Source organism: Anolis sagrei, chromosome 1 (genome assembly GCF_037176765.1).
Source record: "Anolis sagrei isolate rAnoSag1 chromosome 1, rAnoSag1.mat, whole genome shotgun sequence".
NCBI lineage: Eukaryota > Metazoa > Chordata > Lepidosauria > Squamata > Dactyloidae > Anolis > Anolis sagrei.
Window position 1 is genome coordinate 330,737,394 of NC_090021.1, and position 24,396 is coordinate 330,761,789.

Genomic DNA, 24,396 nt, shown 5'->3' on the forward strand with positions numbered 1-24,396 from the left:
ACTGTGCTTTTTTCCCAAATGAGAAAATTACCGTCTCCCCCCCCCCCCCCCAAAAAAAAAAACAACCCACCAGTATTCAAATTTGGGCGTATCGGGTATTTGTGTAATCACATCTCTGAAAGTTAAGTCCATACAAATCAAGGTTCAACTGTACTAAACTGGTGCAACAACAAATAAGGAAAAGGTTTCATGAAATCGAAGGGCATGCATGGGCTTCCTTTTGCATGAATCCTCTTCCAGTTCTGTAATGGACAAAACTAGCTATTCCTTCACCCAGCTATTTTATCCTTAGCAGTCCTATACAGTACTTTGAACATGTGCTGAGTACACAAGACCCCTAAATTGTTCCAAAGCACTGCATTTGAGGAAATCTAATTGGGGAAACCAATTTCAAATCCTACTGTAAACAACCTAAGAGCCAGAAACATGTTTTTTTAAAGGAGATAAAGTGGGTTTTTTGGAGGTTTTTTTTTTTGTGGTGTCAGGAGTGACTCCTGGTGTGAGAGAATTCGCCATCTGCAAGGACGTTGCCCAGGTGACACCTGGATGATTTGATGTTTTTATCATCCTTGTGGGAGGCTTCTCTCATGTCCCCGCATGAGGAGCTGGAGCTGATAGAGGGAGCTCATCTGCCTCTCCCCGGATTCGAACCTGTGACCTGTCGGTCTTCAGTCCTGCCAGCACAGGGGTTTAACCCACTGTACCACTGGGGGCTCCAGGAGATAAGGTTGAGAAAGGTTCATAGAGAAAGGGCCGGAGATTTAGCACAGCTGGTAAATCATCAGCAATTATAAGATCTATCAACCAAAAGGTTGCAAGTTCGAATCTCTGGGTTGGCGTGAGCTGCCAACTGTCAGCCTAGCCCATTGTTTACCTAAGCAATTAGAAAACAGCTTTAGCTGTGATTAGGAATTAGGTATCACTAAAAAAGCTGGGGAGGTGTTTTACGATGCTATAAAGAAAGAAGATCAGAAAATGCTGGGCGACCAAAAGGAAGGAGGAAATCCTGACGGCTCATCGTCATAGAGGAAAGAGCAACAGTACCCCCTAGACTCGAGCCCAACCTTCCATGACACCTCCGTCTGTGTATTGTCTATACAAAGTGGCATTGAATGTTTGCTGTGTATGTGTACTGTGATCCGCCCTGAGTCCCCTTCAGGTTGAGAAGGATGGAATATAAATAAAGTGTTATTGTTGTTGCTGTTTTTGTTATTTCTCTGCATGCTACATTTCATAATTAGCACCAAATTCTACACCTTCTACTCCAGTTGCACAGGAGAAGCACAGAAACTAGTTCCCTTATAAGGATTTTTAAAAACCTCACCTTGGCCGTTATCCTTTGAAGGTTTGCTTTCCCCATGTAAGACGCTTGCTGGGACAAGACGTGTTCCTGCTTCAGAATAATGCTCATGAGGCCGTTTTTGCAGCTGTGGTACTTCTTCAAGAGCTCCTTCACTCGGCCACAGTGTTCCAGCCTATTGAGAAAGAACAAAGCCGAAATTATTAACATATTTATCAGACTGAGCAAGATTGGCGATGCTTGGATGTTGTTGTTTTTTCCACATGACTGTGCAAGTATATCAAGGAATTTAGTCTTTAGCACACAGGGGTTTGTTCCAGGACCCACTGTGGATATTTAAAACATGCAGACAATCATGCCCCATATTAATTGTGTCCAATGCTGAGCACCACAATTGAAGAGAGATATTGACAAGCTGGAAGGTGTCCAGAGGAGAGTGACTAAAATGATCAAGGGTCTGGAGAACAAGCCGTATGAGGAGTGGCTTAAAGAGCTGGGCATGTTTACCCTGAAGAAGAGAAGGCTGAGAGGAGACATGATAACCATGTATAAATATGTGAGAGGAAGTCACAGGGAGGAGGGAGCGAACTTGTTTTTTGCTGCCTTGGAGACTAGGACACGGAGCAATGGCTTCAAACTACAAGAAAGGAGATTCCATCTGAACATAAGGAAGAACTTCCTGTCTGTGAGAGCCGTTCAGCAGTGGAACTCTCTTCCCCGGAGTGTGGTGGAGGCTCCTTCTTTGAAAGCTTTTAAACAGAGGCTGGATGGCCATCTGTTGGGGATGCTTTGAATACAATATTCCTGCTTCTTGACAGTGGGTTGGACTGGATGGCCCATGAGGTCTCTTCCAACTCAATGATTCTATGATTAAATGGCAATGACGTCAATGTGCATGCTTTAGTGTGTCGGTGTTCACATCTCAGCCTTTTACTTATATGGGGCACACAATTGTAGACTTGGATTCATGAAGCCAGATGATCCATTGTTTATGTATTCAACATCTAGTAATTTGATCTTTTACTTGAAAAAGGAAAAGGAGAAGGATTGGATAGCTGTTGCGGTCAATACCAACTCTAGGGTTCTATGATTCCAATGTCCATCCTTATTTATTTATTTATTTATTTATTTATTTATTTGTTTATTACAGTATTTACCGTATATACTTGAGTATAAGCCAACCCAAATATAAGCCGAGGCACCTAATTTTACCACAAAAAACTGGGAAAATGTATTGATTTGAGTATAAGCTGAGGGTAGGAAATGCAGGCGCTATGGGTAAATTTCAAAATAAAAATAGATAACCAATAAAATTACATTAATTGAGGCATCAGGAGGTGAAATGGTTTTGAATATTTACATAAGACTGTAATTTAAGATAAGACTGCCCAATTCTGATTAAATCATTATGCTAACCTTCTTTAATGTAAACATACTTAGGTATCCTTCCAACAATAATAAAGATAGTAAAATAATAAATATAATAATAATAATAATAATAATAATAATAATAATAATAATAGAGTAAAATGATGGAAATGCAATTATAACAGTAATAATAGAGTAAATGAATAAATGCCGCAATAATAAAGTAAATTAATAAATATAATGATAATAATAATAATAGATTAAGATAATAAATGTAATAATAGGGTAAAATACTGTAAATGTAATAATAATAATAATAATAATAATAATTGCAAAATAAATGTAATAAAATAATGCTAATAGCAGAGAAAAATAATAAATAACCTTGACTCCAAGGGACTCCAAGCCGAAGGGAGCTTTTTCAGCCTAAAACAGGGGCTGAAAAACTAGGCTCATACTCGAGTATATACAGTATACTCGAGTATACTGCAGGGGACTCAGGGCGGATTACAATGTACAATGTACATGACAAACATTCAATGCCACAGACACACAATGTATACAGACAGACACACAGAGGCTATTTAACATTCCAGCTTTTTCATGAGGGTATTCTGGCCACCAAGGGAGCTGTCGTTTCACCGTCCATTTGTGACACTTTGAGTCACCCCGGGGTGAGAAAAGCGGTATACAAATACTGTAAGTAAATAAGTACTTCCTCATCCTTTGCATGGTAAAACATCCAGATATTTCCTGGGCAACATCTTTGCAGACAGCCAATTCTCTCACACCAGAACCAATCTGTTATCATTGAAGGCTCATTCACTGTAAGCTCACATTGGATTAAAGTCTTGAGTAGTTTCACCATTCCCAATGACAAAGAAGACAGGAATATGCACAGGATTACAGCCTCAGAAGAGAACCAGCATGGTATAGTGGTTGGAAAGTTGGAATGGAACATTGGGTGAACAGGAGTCAAATCTCTACTCCGTAATGGAAATCCACTGGGTGACCTTAGACAGGTTTCATACCCTCAAGCTTTAGAAGAAGGCTACAGCAATCTACTTCTGAACAAATCGAGACAAGAAATCTTTGTGATTAACTTCACCTTAGGGTTGCCAGAAGTTACAACTAACTTAAAGTCACACTACAATAACAACAAGAGCCCTTGTTTCCTACTTTTCAGCAATGGAGAGCTTGATTTCCTTCCACAAATCCTCTGTACGTCTCCACTGGTGCTTGAGCTCTTTTTGGGAAAGGTGGCTGGCCAATTCACTCAAAGAAGCCATGTCTGCAACACAGCGATCAAACGTCTGCTTGAGTTCAGCCAATGACTTCAACCTGTACCATTGAAAAGAAAAGAGGTTGTGGTCAAAGGTTATTTCAACGTTATTACTCCATTCTGTAATCTGACTGGCCTCTGGTCTGACTAAACGTTTATTGATTTATTTACTGTATTCTCAGCCCTCAGGCAACTCAGGGCAGTTTACAATGGCAACGATTTGATGCCCCAAAACACCATAAAACATTTAAAAACATTAACACATAATATAAAACCATAACAAGAATACTAAAACATAGATCATTTGTGTCTCTTAATAAAAAAAAACATTGTCCCATCTTGTCATCTAGTCGTTCCAATTCCTATGTCTTTTACCTTGCATTATCAAACGCTGGCTCAAACAACCAAGTCTTGACTCTTTTCCAAAATGTTAAGAGGGAGGGGGGCGATCTAATGTCCTCAGGAAGGGCGTTCCATAGCAGAGGAGGCACCACTAAGAAGGCCGTGTCTCTCTTCCTACCAAAGGTGTTTGTGACACAGGTGGGATCGAGAGCAGGGCCTCCCCGGACGATCTTAAAGTCCTAGCAGGTATTTATTTATTTATTTATTTATTTACATCGCTTCTATCCCGCCCTTCTCACCCCTGAGGGGGGACTCAGGGTGGCTTACATGGGCAACAATTCAACAGGTTTATAAGGGAAGGTGTGTTCAGACAGGTAAGTTGGGCCAGAACCATTTAGGGTTTTATAGGCTAAAGCCAGAACTTTGAATTGTGCTCGGTAGCAGACTGGCAGCCAGTGGAGCTGGTGCAACAGAGGAGTTGTATGCTCCCTGAGTGTTGCTCCTGTTATTAATCTGGCTGCCATCCGTTGGACCATTTGAAGCTTCCGAGCAGTCTTCAAAGGCAACCCCACGTAGAGCACGTTGCAGTAGTCTATACAGTATGTAACCAGAGTGTGGACTACCGTGGCCAAGTCAAACTTCCCAAGGTACGGGTGCAGCTGGCGTACAAGTTTTAACTGCAAATGCTCCCCTGGTCACCGCTGAAACCTGGGGTTCCAGACTCAGCGATGAATCCAGGATCACACCCAAGCTGTGTCACTAAACGAATGAAGACTGATTTATGCAAATTCAATGCCACTAACTTGGGAGAACCGTCTCAGATATGCTGTAGCCATCCACTCAGACCAACTCAGCTTGAACCTGGATCTCTAACAGTGGGCCAGCTGGGAATATATCCCCTGAACATACCAGAATCTTGCTGCACATATCATAGTGAGTGTTATGAACTCAAGCTAGCATATGTGATTCCCACACCTTCACAACAATGCTGCAGGTTTAGGGTAGGAAGTGGCAGAATGAGTAGTCTATGGTGCTTCTGAAATGTTCATATCCAATGTTTTTCAAGAAGCTTCAGATTTCCTTGATTTCAATCTGTAATTCTAACCATCACAGCACATTGGCTCTAGAACAGTGGTTCTCAACCTGTGGGTCCCCAGGTGTTTTGGACTACAACTCCCAGAAATCCCAGCCAGTTTACCAATTGTTAGGATTTCTGAGAGCAGAAGGCCAAAATATCTGGGTACCCACAGATTAAGAAACACTGCTCTAGGATAAAGTGTAATGAACAGCATATTTTGCAGTTCCTAAAAAATAACAAGTTAAATCTAAATGTTATACCTTCTGCCAAATGACAGTGTAAAACATATTGAAAGAACTTGAAACAAATATGAAAAATGCATATTTTGCTCACCTTTGCTGAACGGCATGAATTGTCGGATCCCTTAAACCTATTTTACACATTTTATCGCGTATTTCTTGGATACTTTTATAGAGTTCGCTGTTCTTTTGTGAAAATTCTTCCTGGTTCGGGTCAACCTGGCTCGGCATATCCTGGTTCTGGGCAACCTCTAGTGTCTCTGCAGAGCTGGCAGTTGGGAATTCCTTTGCACAGAAAGTTGCAACGAGCTCTTTGAAGGTAATCTTTTTACCCGAATCAGGGTCTTCCAAGCGGATACGGGCACGCGTCAACCGGTCATCCAGAGATCTGGCCTCTTTCTGCATCTTCCATACCTCTTGTTGGACAAGAGGTTGCTGAGGATGACTGAGAGGATCTGAGGCCTCCACAGGACCACTGACCTTCCTCAGGTACGGCAGGAAAGTTTCAAGATCTTGCAAAACTGCTTCAACAGTCTGTATCTTATGACCCAGTTCTTCCAATTGCATTTTGTATTGACTGATCATTGCGCTTGCCGCTTGCCAGTCTGCTGGGTCAACCGTCCTTCCTGTGGGGTTGCTTTGCTCTTTCTGGTTGCACCATCCAATGCATTTTACTATAGATGCCTGCATTTTCTGACAGATAGGAAAACACAACAGGGATAGGTAGTACTTTAGAACTAAATTCATGAAATGCAAATGGGCATCATAATAGTCCAGTAATATGTATAAGAAACTTTCTTGATTTACATCTCTGTTTTTACACAACACTGTGTTAGTTATGTATTCAGTAAACACATATGCATCCAAGCCGAGTGTATATAATGCAATGCCCAATTTAGCTTCTGCCAGCAGATATTTGGGGAAGGATAAGGGGCAGACTTTGGAAAGGTTGTGGGTGGGATTGGGGGTGGCTGTGAGTTTGAAAGCCTATTTTAATCAGCTTTTACCACACTGTACTATTGAATTGTTTTGAAACTTTTGTACTGCACTTGTTAAACTTGACTAAAGTGTGGGATTTTTAGTCACCTTGAATCCTCACATGGAAAAAGGTGGAATATAAATAAAGTTAATAATAATAATAACAAACTGTCAGTCACAAATTAGTGAGCTGGAAATTGACAGTTAGTAATTAGTATCAGTGCCAATTTGTGAGAAGCACTAAATGTGGGAAGGATTAAGCAGCTGTCTTTCAAGCAATTATTTATCCTTTTCTGTCTGCTGATAGTTTTAAATGAGAGGCAGTGGTCAGATTTCCAGATAAACTGCAAAATCCTTTCCAAAGCTTAGTAAAATTACTTCCTTTTATAACTCTAGAATCTCCATGGATTCTCAGTTATAGTAAAAAAGTAACTTTCCCAAACTCTGGGCTGGGGGCAGACGTTTGGAGTAGCTATGAGAATACTTCACAAAACATGGAAGGGTTAAGCACTCCTCTTCCTCTCAGAGACATGTAGAGGCAGCCAAAATATCCACTTGTATGTCCCACAATTAAGATTTTTACTGCTAAAATTTTACCACAATTGCTATACGGAGCGGAAATATGGGGACAGGGTAAGACAAAACAGGTTGAGTGTATCAAAAAAAGGTTTGTGAGAGCTCTTTTAGCCCTTCTCCCAGAATTGAATTGGATCTTCCCTCACTTAAGGTCATAATAAAAGGTAAAGGTTGTCCCCTGACATTAAGTCCAATCATGTCTGACTCTGGGGTGTGGTGCTCATCTCCATTTCTAAGCCAAAGAGCCGGCGTTGTCCGTAGACACCTCCAAGATCATGTGGTCGGCATGACTGCATGGACTGCCGTTACTTTCCCACTGGAGCAGTACCTATAGATGTACTCACATTTGCATGTTTTCGAACTGCTAGGTTGGCAGAAGCTAGGGTTGACAGCGGAAACTCACACCGCTCCCCGGAATTGAATCAGCGACCTTTCAGTCAACAAGCTCAGCAGCTCAGTGCTTTAACCCACTGCACCACTGGTGTCTCAGAATACATAAGCTCAGTATCTCATATGGAAGGAAACTTTTGGAAATGGAGGATGAGAGTATAACAAAGCAATGTTTGATGGAGCAATATAAATGAGGAGGATGGGCCTAATATTGGTTGGCCCTGTGCCATCAGTATTTTGACAGGTCAACAACAACAATTGCAGTTGGACAAGAAGGCAATTAGAGATAAAATCTTTGAGATGTATGCATCTGACAACTTGCAGGCTAGTATATAGCAGAATTTCACTATTTGGTTAAAAAGAGTGACTAATATTTCCAACAATATCTTCAAGACTTAATGTCTGTAGTCCTCAGGAAAGCATTTACAGCTCTGCATTTCCAAACAATGCCATTAAGCTGGCTAGAGGGGAGATATAGAGGCATCCCACATGCTCAAAGACTTTGTATTTGTGGGTTGGGGAAAAGAAAAGATTTAATACACTACCTTCTACATTGCTCTTTGTATAATGATCCCATAAACAATCTCCTGGGAGCCCTTCTGGAAGAAAGGGCAGCATGACAACAGTCAGCAGTTATCTGACCTGTTAGCGGATTTGCAGCCCAAAAAATCGGAACTAACTTTGTAAAGTCCACAGTGGAGAAATGGAAATGGAAACAGTTTGGGATAATACAAATCAGATTTTGTTATTGTTATTATGCCTACCGGGATTGTCACTGCTACTATAATTTGAAAGAGCTAGTTTATAGAATAAGTTTTAACATTTATATTGGAAAGTGTATACTGTACTTTTAAAAGTTGTATATTATTTGATGTCATGGCTAGTACAATAAACAACTCATTCATTCCTTTTCCTCTCGGCTTCTTCTTTCTTGGAAACGCACCTGGTACCATTTTTCACCAAACCAATGTTTGCAATGTCCAAACATAAATTAGTTGGGGATGGGATAGTTCTAGATTCAATGCTTTCTACAAATGGCTATCACCCTAAAAGCCAACATCAAAACGTAATTGAAGATTAACAGCTAGGCCTAGATGGAACGTTTCTGCAAATATCAGATAAGGTACACTGAGATTCTCAAGGTGCATGAAACATTAAAAAATACCAACCTTCACTTTTTTATGTGGAAGATCCTTATTCATTAGCAGGCCCTGTGGTATGTCCCTTTTGCGAAGCTGTTCTTCTGAGCTGCATAGCTGAACCAACTCATTTTCAATGGGCAAGACAAGTGCCAAAACAGTCTTTAAAGATTCCATCCTATAAAGTCAGCAAGAGAAACAAAGACTAATCAAGGGAATGGCCACTTATGCCGTACAATTGATCCATTGACTTGTGTTTCCTCTGCTAAGCAATTCCATGAAGGGGCTGCACAAGCATAGACTCCATTATGAGGTGTGTAATCCTGCATTCTAGAAATTTCAATTTTCCAGATGCTTCCTAGGTTTGGAATGCAAACACAATTGCTGTCATCCAGGCAGAAAAGCAAGGCATAAATTAAATAATTATAATTATAATTATAATTATAATTATAATTATATATATATATATATATATATATATATATATATATTATACACACACAGAGAGAGAGAGAGAGAGAGAGAGAGAGAATTTCATTGATTCGTGGAAAATAAACTAAGAAGAATTTTGAGCTCTAGGTGGAATATGTAATCAAAGGAACCTAAGTATTTATCCCTGACAATCTCTTTTCTATTAGAGATAAGATAGCAATGCACACAGGTGGGCAGAACGTGCCTGAACAGGAACAAGGAGTGTCTGGCAGAAAGTGGAAATAGTTAGTTCATGCTCATATTTCCTATAGCCACATCCATGGGCAGGGAAAGTGATGTCACTGCAATGAAGGGAGATGTTGACAAGCTGGAATGTGTCCAGTGCCGAGTGACTAAAATGATCACAGGTGTGGAGAACAAGCCCTATGAGGAGTGGCTTAAAGAGCTCGGCATATTTAGTGTGCAGAAGAGAAGGCTGAGAGGAGACATGATGAGGGCCATGTATAAATATGTGAGGGGAAGTCAAAGGGAGGAAGGAGTAGGAGCAGTGTAGTAGAGGCTCCTTCTTTGGAGGCTTTTAAACAGAGGCTGGATGGCCATCTGTCGAGGGTGCTTTAAATGCGATTTTCCTGCTTCTTGGCAGGGGGTTGGACTAGATGGCCCACAAGGTCTTTTCCAACTCTATGATTCTATATGCTAAACCTGAGAAATCCCAAAATACCCTTTGATTTGATGCTTGTTTTAGTCAGTGTCTACTTCTGGAAAAATGTTTGGATAACCTCTGTAGCTCCTTGAAGGTTGAGTCCTATACTTTATGCATGTGATCTGATAACATTGTGACTGCTGGTTTCTCATGCTAATCTAAAAAGTAATATATGGTTAGTCGGAAATTACTTTTCTTTATTATTTCACTCGTTTCTTTCACTGGAAGCAAAATTATATGATTACGCATCTGGGGAAAACCCTTGCTGAAGACAACAAGACTTATTTCTGAGTAGACTCCAGTGAGAAACATCTTTCAGCTCAACAACCAAATTCAACTGTAAAGTTTTTCACAAACCACATTATAAAGGTAGGATAGAACACTGGTTAAAAAAAAGTAGCCAGAAAAATACCAAAATATTTAACTTAAAGCTCTAGACCTTAGCATAAGGTCTAGACCTGTGGTTCTCAACCTGCAGGTTCCCAGATATTTTGGCCTTCAACTTCCAGAAATCCTAATGGCTGTAAACTATCTGGGATTTTTGGGAATTGTAGGCCAAAACATCTGGGGACCCACAGGTTTAGAACCATTGATCTAGAGCATTAAGTGACCTGCCAATCACTAGACCTTAGCAGAAGCATTTCAACCTCCTAAAATGAGAACCTCAGAAATTTGTAAGTCAACAGTGCTGATGCCTTGAGATCAGAACCATCTGGGAGAAAACTCAAAGAACCAGTGCAAGACTCCCACAGGGCTAGACTCAATCCAAGGGTGTAAGATTCCCCACCTCCGGTGTTGACACAGGCATGTTCACCAAAGATTCATTTACACCGTACAATTAATGCAGTTAAACACCACTTTAACTTCAATGGCTAAATGCTTTGGAATCCTGAGATCTGTAGCTTGGTGAGATACCAGCATTCTTTTGGGGGGAAAGCTAAAAGTAAAGCTGCAACTTCCATGATCCCATCACTGAGCCACGGCCAACTGCATCAATTCTACAGTAAAGGGTGTCAAACAGCATCAATTCTACAACACACAGACGGCAATCCACATTTACAGCCTTGACTACTGTGGGTGTTATTATTTATGGATGTGATTAAAATATTCTCTCTAGGAATCTCCAAATCCTCCAATGAAATTGTATGGCCAGCTTCCAGGAAAAGTTGACCATAGCGTCATGGTGGAGGACCTAGACATTCCTACAGAGATGTTCTCTAACGTTTTTTTTTAATTTATGGTTTTTCACATTCATGGGGGCCCTATGCCTCTTACCCAAGCATGGGCAAACTTTAGCCCTCCAGGTATTTTGGACTCCAACTCCCACAATTCCTAACAGCCTACCGGCTGTTAGGAATTGTGGGAGTTGAAGTCCAAAACACCTGGAGGGTCAAAGCTTGCCCATGCCTGCTGTAACCCCAGCAAATGTGGAGAGCTGCCTGTCGATGCACCCCTAGAAATCTGGAGTTGAGTTATGAAATTGACCAAACATGGTCTTGCCCATTAGAGAAGACCTGAATATGTCCTACCACAATGCAGAATGGAGAAGGGATGGGAAATATATTCAATACAGAGGTTAGGTTTGCAGAGTCAAAATGAAGTCACTTTCTACGGTCCAACAATCTCAACAACAAACATGTATATGTGTTGGGGAAGTTTGGAGAAACCCTTGAGTTCTCCAGCTGATATTTTTAAATACTCTTCCCTAAACTGCAAATCCCAGGATTTCAGAGGATGCATCCATGGCAGATAAAGTGAAATCATACCACTGAAACGGTGTAGTGTGAAAGTCCTTGAATACAATGACAATTATTCAGGACATTACAGCATTCTTTCTTTCTGCTACTATAATATGCTGGATGTACCTGTTATTTAAAGTTGACTGGAGCTCTTTCCATTCTTTGCACAATTCCTCCTGAGATTGTTCAAAGGCGTCAGGTTTCCCCATTTCACCTGAGCTCTTTTCTAGCATGGTAGACATGGATTCAAGCACTTTCCACGAAGACTTACTTTGACTCTCTAAGGCCTGAAACAAAACAGGATTGCATGTCAGGTGTTTCTAAGAGATGGCATATAGCCAAAGTTGAACATCCTGTATAAGAACAGGAATGCAATGTTAAAACATCATTAAGCATGTTTTAGTATGCCATCTGAAATAAGACAGATCATAGCCTTTATTCCAGCGGATACCACTTTAACAACATGATAAGCGAGGGAAGGATTTCAAGATCTTTACCTCTAACTCATTCAGCTTATTCTGGAGACAAGAAGCATCTTTTATATCAGCACTAAAAGCAGGAGCTATGTTCTCTCTGACACTGGATAAGTGAAGCTTCAATTTATGTCTTGCTCTGTCATAGCTGGGAGAGATTAAAAAAATAAGCATAAAAATGATGATGATATCATAGCGGCAACAAATAGAAACCCAAGGCAGGGATCCCCCTTGGTATAATATATATTGTGTCTACTACAGTACTATTATTTCTTCTTCACAGTCTACAAGGTTGAGACATAAAGGGGTTGGATTCTATCCAAGAACCTAGAAATCAGGGAGGTATCATCAGATAATGTGGTATTTTACAAGCAATCTATTTTTTTTGTAACTGTGCTATTTTAATGCTATGAAAAGTTTAATCAATTAGTCAGGATGTTTGGAATTGCTCCCAAAGCTGTTTTAAAAGAATCTTCTATTGTTCTTTTTGTTGTTGTTACAGTTACAACCCTTGTATCCATGCTGAATATGTAATATGCCCTCCAGTCCCCAGCGGTTAATAATGGACCCTATATGTTGAGAGACCCGTAAACACTTCCTGGAGAGGGTTTTTTTAAAAAAAAAAATATCTGGAGTGTCAGTAAATGAAACAATAGATATTGAATGCTTGAATAATGGAGAATTTTATACATCACTTAAAACAACACAGCAAAAGTTTGTCAGGTGTCTAGAATTGTGCATTTCTTTTTTTTACTAATGATGCATCTATGCATATTAACTAAAATGTGCAAATGAAAATCCTTACCCATGTTGTCAGTTTTTTGGGATCATGTATTTTGAAGGGTTAAATGTAATATTGCGACATGATACAGGGGTTGTGGTTCAACCAGCAGCAGAAAATGAGGGAATTGTGTTTTCAGAGCCTGGGAGAATGGATGAGTTTTTCAATGAAGAAAATGAGGGGAGTGTAGATCCTGTCTGTGAGAATAGACTTGAAAGTGAAACTGCCTCAGAGTCCAGCAGACAGAGAGATGCAGTCAGTAAGATTTCATCTTATGGAAGAAGCAAGCAAGCTAAGGAGGTGACAGAGACTCCGTCGGAAACAACAGTGTAAGAAATATCACAAGCAAGGAAGCCAAGGTTACAGACATGACTTCATGGCTTGTGGTCCTTAAATCAGAGAATTGTTTTCTTTAGAATTCAGATCAGGCAATGCTGCATTACAGTGAGGATCTCGAGTATTGTTTTAAGTTCATGTTTTAGTCTAAAATCTTGGGAGTTTGGATTCATATTTTTAAGAAGTACTTATAGTCTTGGTTTAGGATTCATGTTTTGATTCTTGTTTTCTGGATTTATGGTCATGTTTGATTCTGGTTTTTCCTGTACCTTGTTTTATGGAACAGATTTGGACTGTTTGGATTATTGCCTTTGGAATGTTTTCCCATTACCAGTCTGGTTTGGCTTATTACTTTTTGTTTGCTTTTCCCCTCTATCTATTGAATTTTTTCTTTTTATGTGTGCTTCCCCCCCCCCCCCCCAATAAACTGTTTTACTACTGCTTTTGGAATTCTGGTTGGTGTTGAGTGCAAGGTGATTTCTGGCTGGGGTGCAAAGCAGGTTGCAGACCTGTTCAGAGGAAAGGCAAGGTTAAAGAAGGGCATCAAATAACTACTTTTGCTTTCAACTTGAGATTGTCGTACCAAAGTCGCATGGTGCAGGTGGCCAAAAAGTATACAGGATGTATACACCTGGCTTAAAAATGAATTCTCCTAGAAGCCTCCCAGACATAGCAATCTGCTTCAAAATGAGACATACTGCCTTGTTTAAAATTGAAAGTGCTAGTGTTATGCATTTTTCTGGAATACAAGACTATATTTCAGCATCATAAGTAGCACCAAGAGACAGGGGACAGCGTATAGTGGATATTGGGGTATCAATGTGATAGCTGCTAACTCATAAATGTTGTGATTAATCTTTTTGTAAAGTGTTTGTTTAAAATCAGAGGAGAGAAAATTCCAGGAGTTGGGAGAATGCACTGCCTACCCTCAGAGAAGCTTGTCTTTGAAATAAATTGTTAGATGGCTGGAACATTGGACATTAGCCTTCCGTGGCTGAAAAGAGATCCTAATTGTGGTCTCCCGGGTCCCAGCCTAATACTCAAAGAACTATACCACACTGGCTCACCTTCAAGAGAGGCCCACTTGAAAAGGGTTATAATTTTTTAAATGCCCTCTAAGATTTTGGGGAGCTGAAAGGTCCCATGAAACCTAAAAAATATCATGAGAGCCACATGCAGAGCAAAGACCCAATTTTCTCACCACTGTAGCCTGAAGGTCAGTTGAACCTCCCAAACCCCTTGAAGCTCCTGCACTTGATCAAAAAACTTGAGGAGAAAAAAAAAGCTAAAATAAGGACAATGACTACTCCTGGAAGTCTCTAGGAGTAGAAAAGTAATGGTGCCCAAAACTCCAGAAGAAGGCAGCCACCTATGTCCATCACAGACTGAAAAGTACCTCTCTTTTAAGACTTCTAGATCCAAGCTTTCATCTTTTCTACTCTTCTTTGCATGATGTTTTCCATTGTGAATTTTCTCTTTTGCTTCCATTTTTATACTGGAAATACTCGATGGGTCCTGGGAGGTAGAGTGGGAAAGAATGGAAATTGTTTTGAAATGACAGAGTATAGTAAATACAATTAAAACCTACCAGTTCTCAATAGAATAGGGTGAGGAGGCTTCATCCATGAAGCCTCACTACATTCATGGAAATATTATTTAAACATGAAAACTAGAAGATTTATTGGGATTATGGATCTCTGATCTTGGAAAAGTAACTTTTTGGATCCAAACTTCAGTTTCCGTCAGCTACAATGGCAAGAACAACAACTCTTCTTATCATCATGATTTTTGTTGCTGTTGCTATTGTTGTTGATGTTGTTACTATTATTATTCCTAGATAAATAAAATTTGCAAACAATAAAATCTGCAGAAGTTAAACTAACAAATATGGAGGATTGCCAGTAATAATAATATGGCATAATTTTGCCAATCCTATCCAATTTCACATTGAAGACAGCCCTTGAGTACCTTCAAATGCCTTACCTTTTCAGCAGAAAGACCATCATAGGCAGACTGAGAAGATGCCTTTTCCCCATTGGCAGAAGCTAGTGTTTTACCGCTGGAATTTAAAAATAAACAGATTGGTGCAAAACAATAAAACTTCAAGCTTATCAAACTGTGTATTTTACTAAGGTCCATATATATTATCACTGAGATCTCTAAGTAGCTAAAGTATACATTTCTACTTTCTGTCACAAATTTAAATTGAGTGCCTGTTTGTTCTTTTGTTGATCTTATCAACCTGAGATTTGTCTAACCAATCTGTTGAACTTTTTTTTGATAAGATTTGTTCAGAGGGGGTTTGTCATTGCCTTCATCTAATACAGTGGTTCCCAACCTTTTTTTGACCAGTGCCCACTTTGACCAGGGGCCACTCTCCAACATTAGCACCAAAAAGATTACGAATCAGTTTTTGGTGAACTTTTGATTTGGTTTCGTTATTTGGGGTGCTGATTCAGAAAATTGCATGGGATAGACTACATCAGCTGTAGTTTCGGATACAGAACATATGCCATCAAGTAGTCAGTATCTGGTCATCCACAGAAAACCATATTTAATAATATAGAGCTGATGGGATAGTAGTAATTTTTTATGGGTAGTCAGCCTCTCCCCTCCAGGCATCCCCATTGCCTTGGTACTATAAGAGGGTTTTACGAGACCAGTCTCTCATTGTCGTGTAGTTTCTAGGCAATGGTATAGTAATGGTGAAACCGCGGACCATATTTTCGTTCTTGCGGACCACTGGTGATCCACTGACCACAGGTTGAGGACCACTGCTTTAAGAGAAAGTGACTTGCCCAAGACTATGCAGTGGCTTTCCAGGGCTGAGCATGGATTTGAATCCTGATCTCTCAGAATCCTAGTCCAACAATCAAATCACTTGTGCACACATTTTATATGTGGGGAAAAAACACACAATAGACACCTATGTAATCTTTCTGTTCAATTGTTTGGTTGTCATCTACATAAAACATCTGAGAGATGCTGAAACTCACAAGGAGGTCAGAAGACTTGCTGCTTAATAGTGCTTTCTGCAAATATACACACCTCAACATCTTTTCCTTCTGTGGGGAAAAGGGGCACGGAGTCTTTTACCCTGTACATAAGAAACAGCATGAGACTGGAAGATATACTTCACGAGACTAGTGTTCCCAATGTATCTCCAGTGGTCATGCTTACAAGGAGTTCTGAAAGTTGTAACCCCGAAACAGTTTTTCCAAGATTTGGAAAAAGCCTGCCAGAGAGAACAATACAGTACAGAGAGGGCTAATTATCCCTTCCTGTTCTCAGCCACTGTACAAATATACCTGTATATACATTGATGGTTATGTAAGTTGGCCTCATGGTGCCACATTCCCTTCTTTGGACTATAATCTTCGAAATATCCCAAGGGAATGTGGCCTGTTTCCATGATGTCTCGAGGAACCCTACTGTCCCAATCCCAATCCACTCCATGGGTTTACACCATATCATCCTCTTCTACACCACCATCATTTAGCAGTTTTCCAACTTCTGAATGGGCTTGTTCCTCATTCTACAAGTTGAAGAAAATTCTCTTGCTTAAAATAAAAATATGCTGGAACATTGGTTCTCAATCCTGTGGGTGATCCGATCTGCTACTGAAATGTAGCCATAAGAATATCTCTAAAATTTAATTAATCCTTTCAGTTGGAATAGTTTCTGCATTCTCTCTCTCTGGGTACATATAGACTGATTGAAAAGTTTTGATTCCTATTATTTCCAATCATGTGTGTGTGTGCTCTTTAGTTGGTAAGAACTGTTCAATGGTGGAATTGCTGCCTCAGGATATGGTGGAGTCTCCTTCTTTGAAGGTTTTTAAACAGAGGCTGGATGGCCATCTATTGTAGGTGTTTTAATTGTGCATTCCTGCATGGCAGAATAGGGTTGGACTGGAATAGGGTTTGGAGTCATTTCTAAGTCTATAATTCTGCAACTCCAGTCACTTGACTTATGGAAACCCCGAACTGGGTTAAAATAAATCAACCTGGAGAGCTGATATAAAAATTCTCAGGAAGAAGAGGAGCAAAATCTAGGACTTTCTGGGTTTTCCTAGTTCAGTTATAGCTAAGCCTAATTCACCTTCAGAGGCTCTCATACAACATCAATACAATTTGCACCAGACCCAGCTATCTATAAAGTCCCCATGAAGCAGTTCCATAGTGGTTACTCAAAATATTTACCCTTTTTTTGATGAAAGATCCTCACAAGCCCTAGACACCAGGGCATTATAAACAGCTGATGCACGTTTCTGAAGGTCTTCTTTCCTCTGCTCATATTCTGCAACCAGCATTTTTGTTTCAGACTCGTTTTCTTCTATGGCTATTCTCTCACTCATCATTTTCATTGCTTGTAAGCAAGTGTTCAACTTGCCCATCCTGCCTTGCTGAGAAAACATGTCCTAAATGGATAGAGAAATTTAAAAACTCCATATGTTGGATACATGAAATCTTTTTTAACTGGATGTTAAAAGACTCTGCAATACTATCCTAAAAAAATCTTAGAAGCCCCCAAATAGTGAAACTAACACTAGTGTTTGACAAAGTGAACTGGGGTGTGCCAAAGTCACCATAAAGTCAGCCTAGATTTCTGTTTAAAATACGAATTTCTAACTCATACATTTAATAAACAATGTATTGTAAATGTCTGCTGAAACTTCAGAGATGAATAAGTGGCCAAAGGGAGGAGGACAGTGTGGTGTTAATAATAATAATAATAATAATAATAATAATAATAACAACAGCAACAACAACAACAACAACTTTATTTTTATACTTCTCCAACCATCTCCCCAAGGGGACACGGGGTGACTTACCATCCCTTGACAAGCCCAAAAAATTACAGATAAAACACAATCAAATTAAAAGCATCAGATAAAATATAAAAAACAATCACAATTGTAAACAACAACAAAATAATATAGCTGAGAAAGAACATAGCTGTGGTTCAGGCTCCTTGAATGGAGTACAATCTGAAGGATTTAGCCATCAATCTCATCCCAAGACGAGAAAAATGCTTCAAAATAATAGCAAAGTAAATTATATATACTAAAGGAAATTGGTGCTTAATTCACATGATTTGCCAAGGTCGATTTGTCCTAGGGAAGAATTCTGAATTATGGTGGTAGAAGTCATTATTATTTGAGTTCGGAGTACACACAATTATGGTTATGGTGTGAGGATGCGGCTGTGACCATAACATTAAAATGTGTCACAATTTCCCCAGGCAAATCTTCTCTTTAATCTTCCTGTCATACCATTTCCTTTGCTTATCATACCATATTCTACATAACAAACAATATGACCTCATTCTTGCCATCTCAAATTGAAAAGCCCATCAGGGAGCAGAACCAAGGAAGATGGCCTTCTCTCTAATTAAAGTTTTGTTGCCTGTCCATGTGAACAGTACTGGCCTAAACAGATTACTATTTAGACGTCTGGGTCTCAGTTATCCTAGAGTGTAAAATGGTTTTATGATCTAAGCTCTGTTCCTGAGAAGCCAAAAAGAGCAAAACATTACTATGGAAAATACCTCATGTTCTTCAAGAAGTCCTTTCGTTCTCCCTGCGTTAAGCAGCCTCTTCTCTTTATTTATCTGCTTATTCAGCTTGGTAAACATTTTATTCAATTGCCCTCTTTCAAACTCCATCTTAAACTGAATATAGGATATGATTTCTCTGCGAGCTGCCTGTGGAAAACAAAAAGCATGTTAAGGAATATCAGCAATTAATAAAGAAGCATGCAAGAGAACTATTTTGAGGGGCAGAGTCAGAACAGCAGTTTGATATCACAACAATTGGGCACAAGACTGAGATGTTTCTCCATACTGTTACATGTACTCTCACTCCTCTATATCCATGGATTCTGTATCCACAGATTAACCATCCACATTTTGCCTTTTCCCAAAGAAAACAGGGTGCATAGTGGCAAATTTTAGAGGAAAATCATACACCCGAAAAGTCACTAGAAAACTGCATGAAAATATTAGAAGGTCTGCTTTCAGGTCAGTGAACCACATGATTATTATGGTTGCTCTAACTCTTCAACCAACAATATACAGGGAAGGATAAGTTCAGCCTCTGTTTAGTCATCTTAGCTGCTAATTGTTCATGCCCGATTTGCTTTAATTTGTCTTTTTAGCAACCAATGGTATTCACAGAACTCTTTTTCATCATGGAAGGGTGGATGAGAGCATTGCCTCAATCTCAAAAAAAATCTGTATCTTAATGAAATTTCTAAATTTCAGTAAGGAATCGGTGAAGTTACCGTGAGTATGCAACACATCAAATATAAAAGGCTCTAGGTGTGAATGATTTTCAGTGTTAATCTGTAATGCAAGAAATATTGGGACAGAAGGAAAAAATTCATTGCCTTCTGGTGTCACTTTTCAACAGGACTGCATAGAAAGGAAAGCAAGCAGGGAAGGTCTGTGGTTATACTTCTGCATATGCACACATTCTCTGTATCAGGAGGAAATCGAGTTGTGCTGGAAGAGCCTACAATGATATAGCACATAGATCCACCTCCTCTTCTGTGATGCACAGTTCATGGTTCTTCCATGTGTTTATTTGTGCAAGAGAAACTTTGGTGATGAAGGTTGTGGTAACTTCCGCAGGGCTCCTTGGTGAGGCTTCACGGTTGGGACAGAAATTGAACCGAGGCTCAAGGCAATAACACTAGCCAACCCAGCCTCAAGGAAATAACTAGCCACTATTATTAAGACACATGGACTAAGTTCCTACAGGATCACTACCATGTGTGTGTTAAAATAACTTACCTTGATTGATCACAATTCTCAGGTTGTGTAATTGGGCTAACTAACCCTAACTGGTTCTGGGCTACTCCCTAAGAGTATAATTGTAGAGTGTTTGGAATGTAACACTGGGCTTACTGAAGGTTTGCTCCAGGGCAGAAGCTCTTGACTTGCAGCTCATTTTGAAACTGCAATTGTTGCCTTCTCTGCACAAGAAAGAAAATGTATTCTTGTGATGGACAGCATATGCATGAAGTAATGCAAAGGACTATGTGTAAGTGTCTAAAGGAAGACTGTGACTGTTTGTGTTGAAGTTGCTGTATTTGCATTTTTGAGACTCTGATACTCAAGAGTAAATTTTAAGTTCTTCATTCATCTATTTTGTGTTGCTCATTTTGGATTAAGTTTTCTGCTGGTCTGAACGCATACACAAACTGCAACAACTATGACATGCAGGGGATATCAAAAAGGCCTTCAAAAATCAAATGTAATGAGAAAGTGCTCAAGTGGTTTTGATCTGATTAAGACAGCTTTCCTTCTCCCAGGTACATTTTCTCACCTCCCATCTCTCACGGACATCTTTGCTCTTTTCCTCCACCACGGCTTTGTCGTGAGCGGCTGAAACGTCTTTCAATTGTTCTGCTGCTTTCAAAAACTCGCCAAGGATGCCAGCATCCAAGATGCTAAAAGCTTCCTGGAAGGTAGTGGCATAAAATTATGGAGCGGCAATTAAAACATAAAACCTGCCTAAAAATAGATGAATGCCTGGAAGGGACGAGGGCTCTTTCCATGCAGTGAGTATTAGTAAAGGATGTGCGACTGGGCTCTAAAGAAGGAACAGAGTTTGAAGGAGCTCATTTGGACCGACTGCTGGGGACAAGGAACCCATTCCTAGCTAGCAATCAGATGGGCTCAAATTAATTCCCTTTTCCAAATGCAAAAACAGAGCTTGGAAAAGATGCTTTCTTCAACTACAATTCCCAGAAATCCCCAGAAGTATAATTGCAGTGCGTGATAATTCAAAAGAGACAATTATTTCCATTTGCGGTATAACTATACTTGTGGTGCATGTCCTAAACTTTGCAAATGGAAATATGTATATATCAGGGAGGATGCAGATCATAGAAGATCACCCTCTGCACCAGACAAGATAGGAAGATTTAGCATACAACCAGTGTTAAGTCTATTCAGGTTGAGTTTCCTTTTTTTGCATTAGCAGTAAACTGTATCAGAATGTAAAGCCACTACATAAAACAATAACAAAAGCTTATTTTCTGCTGTCCTGGAAATGAGTACGAGGAGCAATGGCTTCAAACTACAAGAAAGGAGATTTCATCTGAACATGAGAAAGAACTTTCTAACTGTGAGAGCTGTTCAGCAGTGGAACTCTCTGCCCCGGAGTGTGGTGGGGGCTCCTTCTTTGGAGGCTTTTGAACAGAGGCTGGATGGCCATCTGTCAGGGGTGCTTTGAATGCGATTTTCCTGCTTCTTCACAGGGGGTTGGACTGGATGGCCCATGAGGTCTCTTCCAATTCTATGATTCTATGAAAATATATTGTATAGTCTCTTAATCTATTTGATTCAAGTTTCTTTATTTATGCTTCAAATACACCTAACACATTTTGTAATTCTGAATTCCAAAATCCAGCTGCAATAAGTAAATGTGTACAGTAACCAGTGAAAATATTTAGTGACCACAAAACTAGCACTTGTAATGAATCTTAAAGGATTGCGGCCCAAATATTATCAAGGTCCTTCCAGATAGATGGCTCCTGGTATAACAAGTCACTCTTTTAAAAAGCCAGTAAGAAAAAGAGAAAAGAAGTAATAGGAAAACCCTGGAGAGTTGCAATTACAAGATGACGGTATCAGGAGATCCTGTCCAAATCTCCTTGAAAAAGCACGATAAAAGTCTCATTCTTGAAGCATAATTCAAATGCAATGTATTTGATTCTTTTTTAACATTCTTTGTTTTCAATGTACCTTTAATGGTCAGGAGGAAATCCCTCTTATAATACTATAATAATAATAATAATAATATGGACTAAGGAGTAATGGGTTAACTCACCTCATATTTGGACATTGATCTCTCAGGACCCTTTTCATGGCAAACCAGTTGCATAGCTTTTAAAACAGTAGCTTCCAGCTTCTTATGAGAATCCTCAAAGTTCAGTTTGATCTCTTGCTGTAACAAAAAGGCTTCAGGTACTTCAGGTGCAATGGAGTCAGAGCAAGGAGCAGCTGGGAGAACCTAGGAAGACAAAAAGGCAAGAAAACAACAACAAAAAGAGAGAGATGTTTAATACAATTCCTTTTCAACCAAAGTTATTTTCTTTCTCTCTGGATTGTGATGTCCTAAAACATCTGTTGATACAACTCTATCAAGGGCAACAGATAGTCGTAATAATAATAACAATAACATTAACAATAATAGTATTTGAGTCCCCTTCGGGGTGAGAAAAGCAGTATACAAATACTGTAAATAATAAATAATAATAGTAATAATATTTATTTGTGTACCTCCCTATCTCCCCAAAGGGACTCAGGGTGGTTTCCAACATGTAAAGCAGTGTTTCGCAAGCTGGGGGTCGGAACCCCTGGGGGGGAATCGCAAGGGGGTGTCAGAGGGGTTACCAAAAACCATCAGAAAACACAGTATTTTCTGTTGGTCATGGGAGTTCTGTGTGGGGAGTTTGGCCCAATTCTATCATTGGTGGGGTTCAGAATTCTCTTTGATTGTAGGTGAACTATAAATCGCAGGAACTACAACTCCCAAATGTCAAGGTCTATTTTCCGCAAACTCCAACAGTATTCAGGTTTGGGCATATTGAGTATTCATGCTAAGTTTGGTCCAGATCCATCATTGTTTGAGTCCACAGTGCTCTCTGGAGTTAGATGAACTACAACTCCAAAACCCAAGGTCAGTGCCCACCAAACACTTCCAATATTTTCTGTTGGTCGTGGGAGTTCCGTGTACCAATCATTGGTGGAGTTCAGAATGCTGATTGTAGGTTAACTATAAATCCCAGCAACTACAAATCCCAAATGACAAAATCAACCCCACCAGTATTCAAATTTAGGCATATCGGGTATTTGTGCCAAATTTGGTCCAGTGAATGAAACTATATCCTGCATATCAGAGATTTACATTATGATTCATAACTGTAGCAAAATTACAGTTATTATTTATTTATTTTAGACATTTATATTCCACCTTTCTCACCCCGAAGGGGACACAGGATGGAGCACAGCATATATATGGCAAATATTCAATGCCAGGACAAGAATTCATTATATGCATACATAAACATTAAAAACCTTTGTCTCAATAGTAAAATACACTGTTTAAAATAGTCTTCATCATTTTTGTCTAACCTAATTGGCCTGGTGGTCCATGGACCACAGGTTGGGAACCACTGGTCTAGAGGCAGGACTGACCTTGAGTGGATGTACATGTGCCTATTCCTTCTGTCCCCTCCATTCATATACTGAGATATATAAGCCAAACAAACTGCAAGTGCCAGGACTTAAATCTGAATACTGCAAATAATTTCAGTGCTGAAACTCTGGTATTCTTTACCTTCATACTCTCAATGTGGCTCTCAAGAGCCTCATCTGAGACATTCACTTGCTGCCCGGGCATGCCAATTTCTGCTTTCACTGGAGGAGAATCAGCATTCTCGTTGTCAGACAGTAAACACATCTCCTCCTGCTGCATCCTCAGCAATCTCATCTCCTATAAAAATCATAAAATATTTGTTATAGCCTCAAAGTTCTCAATTTTGTTCATTAATCTCAGGAGAAGTTACTTGTGTCACCAAAACTCCTACTAGAATGTATATAGCTACAGATCTAAAGTTAATACAGAAAAAGAATGACAAAAGTTGTCTGCAGTCACGAGTTAACCTTATATATATATTACTAGCTGTACCCGCCACGCGTTGCTGTGGTCAACCTTCCCGCCCTCTTTCTCTCCTCCTTTCTTTCTCTCCTTCCTTCCCTTTTTTTCTTTCATTCTCTCAATCTTTCCTTCTCTTCCTCTTCCCTTCCTTCCCCCCTTTTCTTTCCCTTCCCCTTTCTCCCCATTCTTCCTTCTCTACCTGTTATTGGACTGCAACTCCCAGCAGTCCTCCTGATCAATTTATCTACCTACCTACATATCTATCTATCTCTATCTAAACTATCTATCTTATCTATCTGGAGGATTGCTGGGAGTTGCAGTCCAAGAATAGGAAATTGGAAATCTGCAAGGATTGGGATGCTCTCAAAGAAATCCAAGGAGAAGAAAGCTTGCAGCTTGGAAGCAGTGCATTTGGATCATCCTCCTCTCCTAAAGGGCCTGGTCTAGGGGATGCTGGGAGCTGTAGTCCAGACGAGAGTGTGGATATGCTGTTGTGTGTGTGTTTGGCCAGGGGGAGTTGTTTTACACATGTGCTGTAGTGTCTTTTTGCTTTTTTGGCTTTTTAAGT

The 24,396-nt window shown here is 39.7% G+C and overlaps 1 protein-coding gene across 1 annotated transcript in view; it reads right to left on the reverse strand.

Moving 5' to 3' along the window:
- Positions 1-24,396, reverse strand: part of SYNE2 (spectrin repeat containing nuclear envelope protein 2) — a 343,575-nt gene that overhangs the window by 217,064 nt on the left and 102,115 nt on the right. The window contains exons 18-30 of the mRNA XM_067468497.1: positions 23,508-23,663; positions 21,996-22,178; positions 20,487-20,621; positions 18,707-18,862; positions 17,359-17,576; positions 15,140-15,215; positions 14,553-14,671; positions 12,064-12,187; positions 11,693-11,853; positions 8,723-8,870; positions 5,704-6,302; positions 3,848-4,009; positions 1,325-1,475 (exon numbers count right to left, since the gene is read on the reverse strand). Of these exons, the coding sequence (XP_067324598.1) occupies positions 1,325-1,475; positions 3,848-4,009; positions 5,704-6,302; positions 8,723-8,870; positions 11,693-11,853; positions 12,064-12,187; positions 14,553-14,671; positions 15,140-15,215; positions 17,359-17,576; positions 18,707-18,862; positions 20,487-20,621; positions 21,996-22,178; positions 23,508-23,663 (2,388 nt within the window). The remainder of the gene's footprint in view (positions 1-1,324; positions 1,476-3,847; positions 4,010-5,703; positions 6,303-8,722; positions 8,871-11,692; positions 11,854-12,063; positions 12,188-14,552; positions 14,672-15,139; positions 15,216-17,358; positions 17,577-18,706; positions 18,863-20,486; positions 20,622-21,995; positions 22,179-23,507; positions 23,664-24,396) is intronic.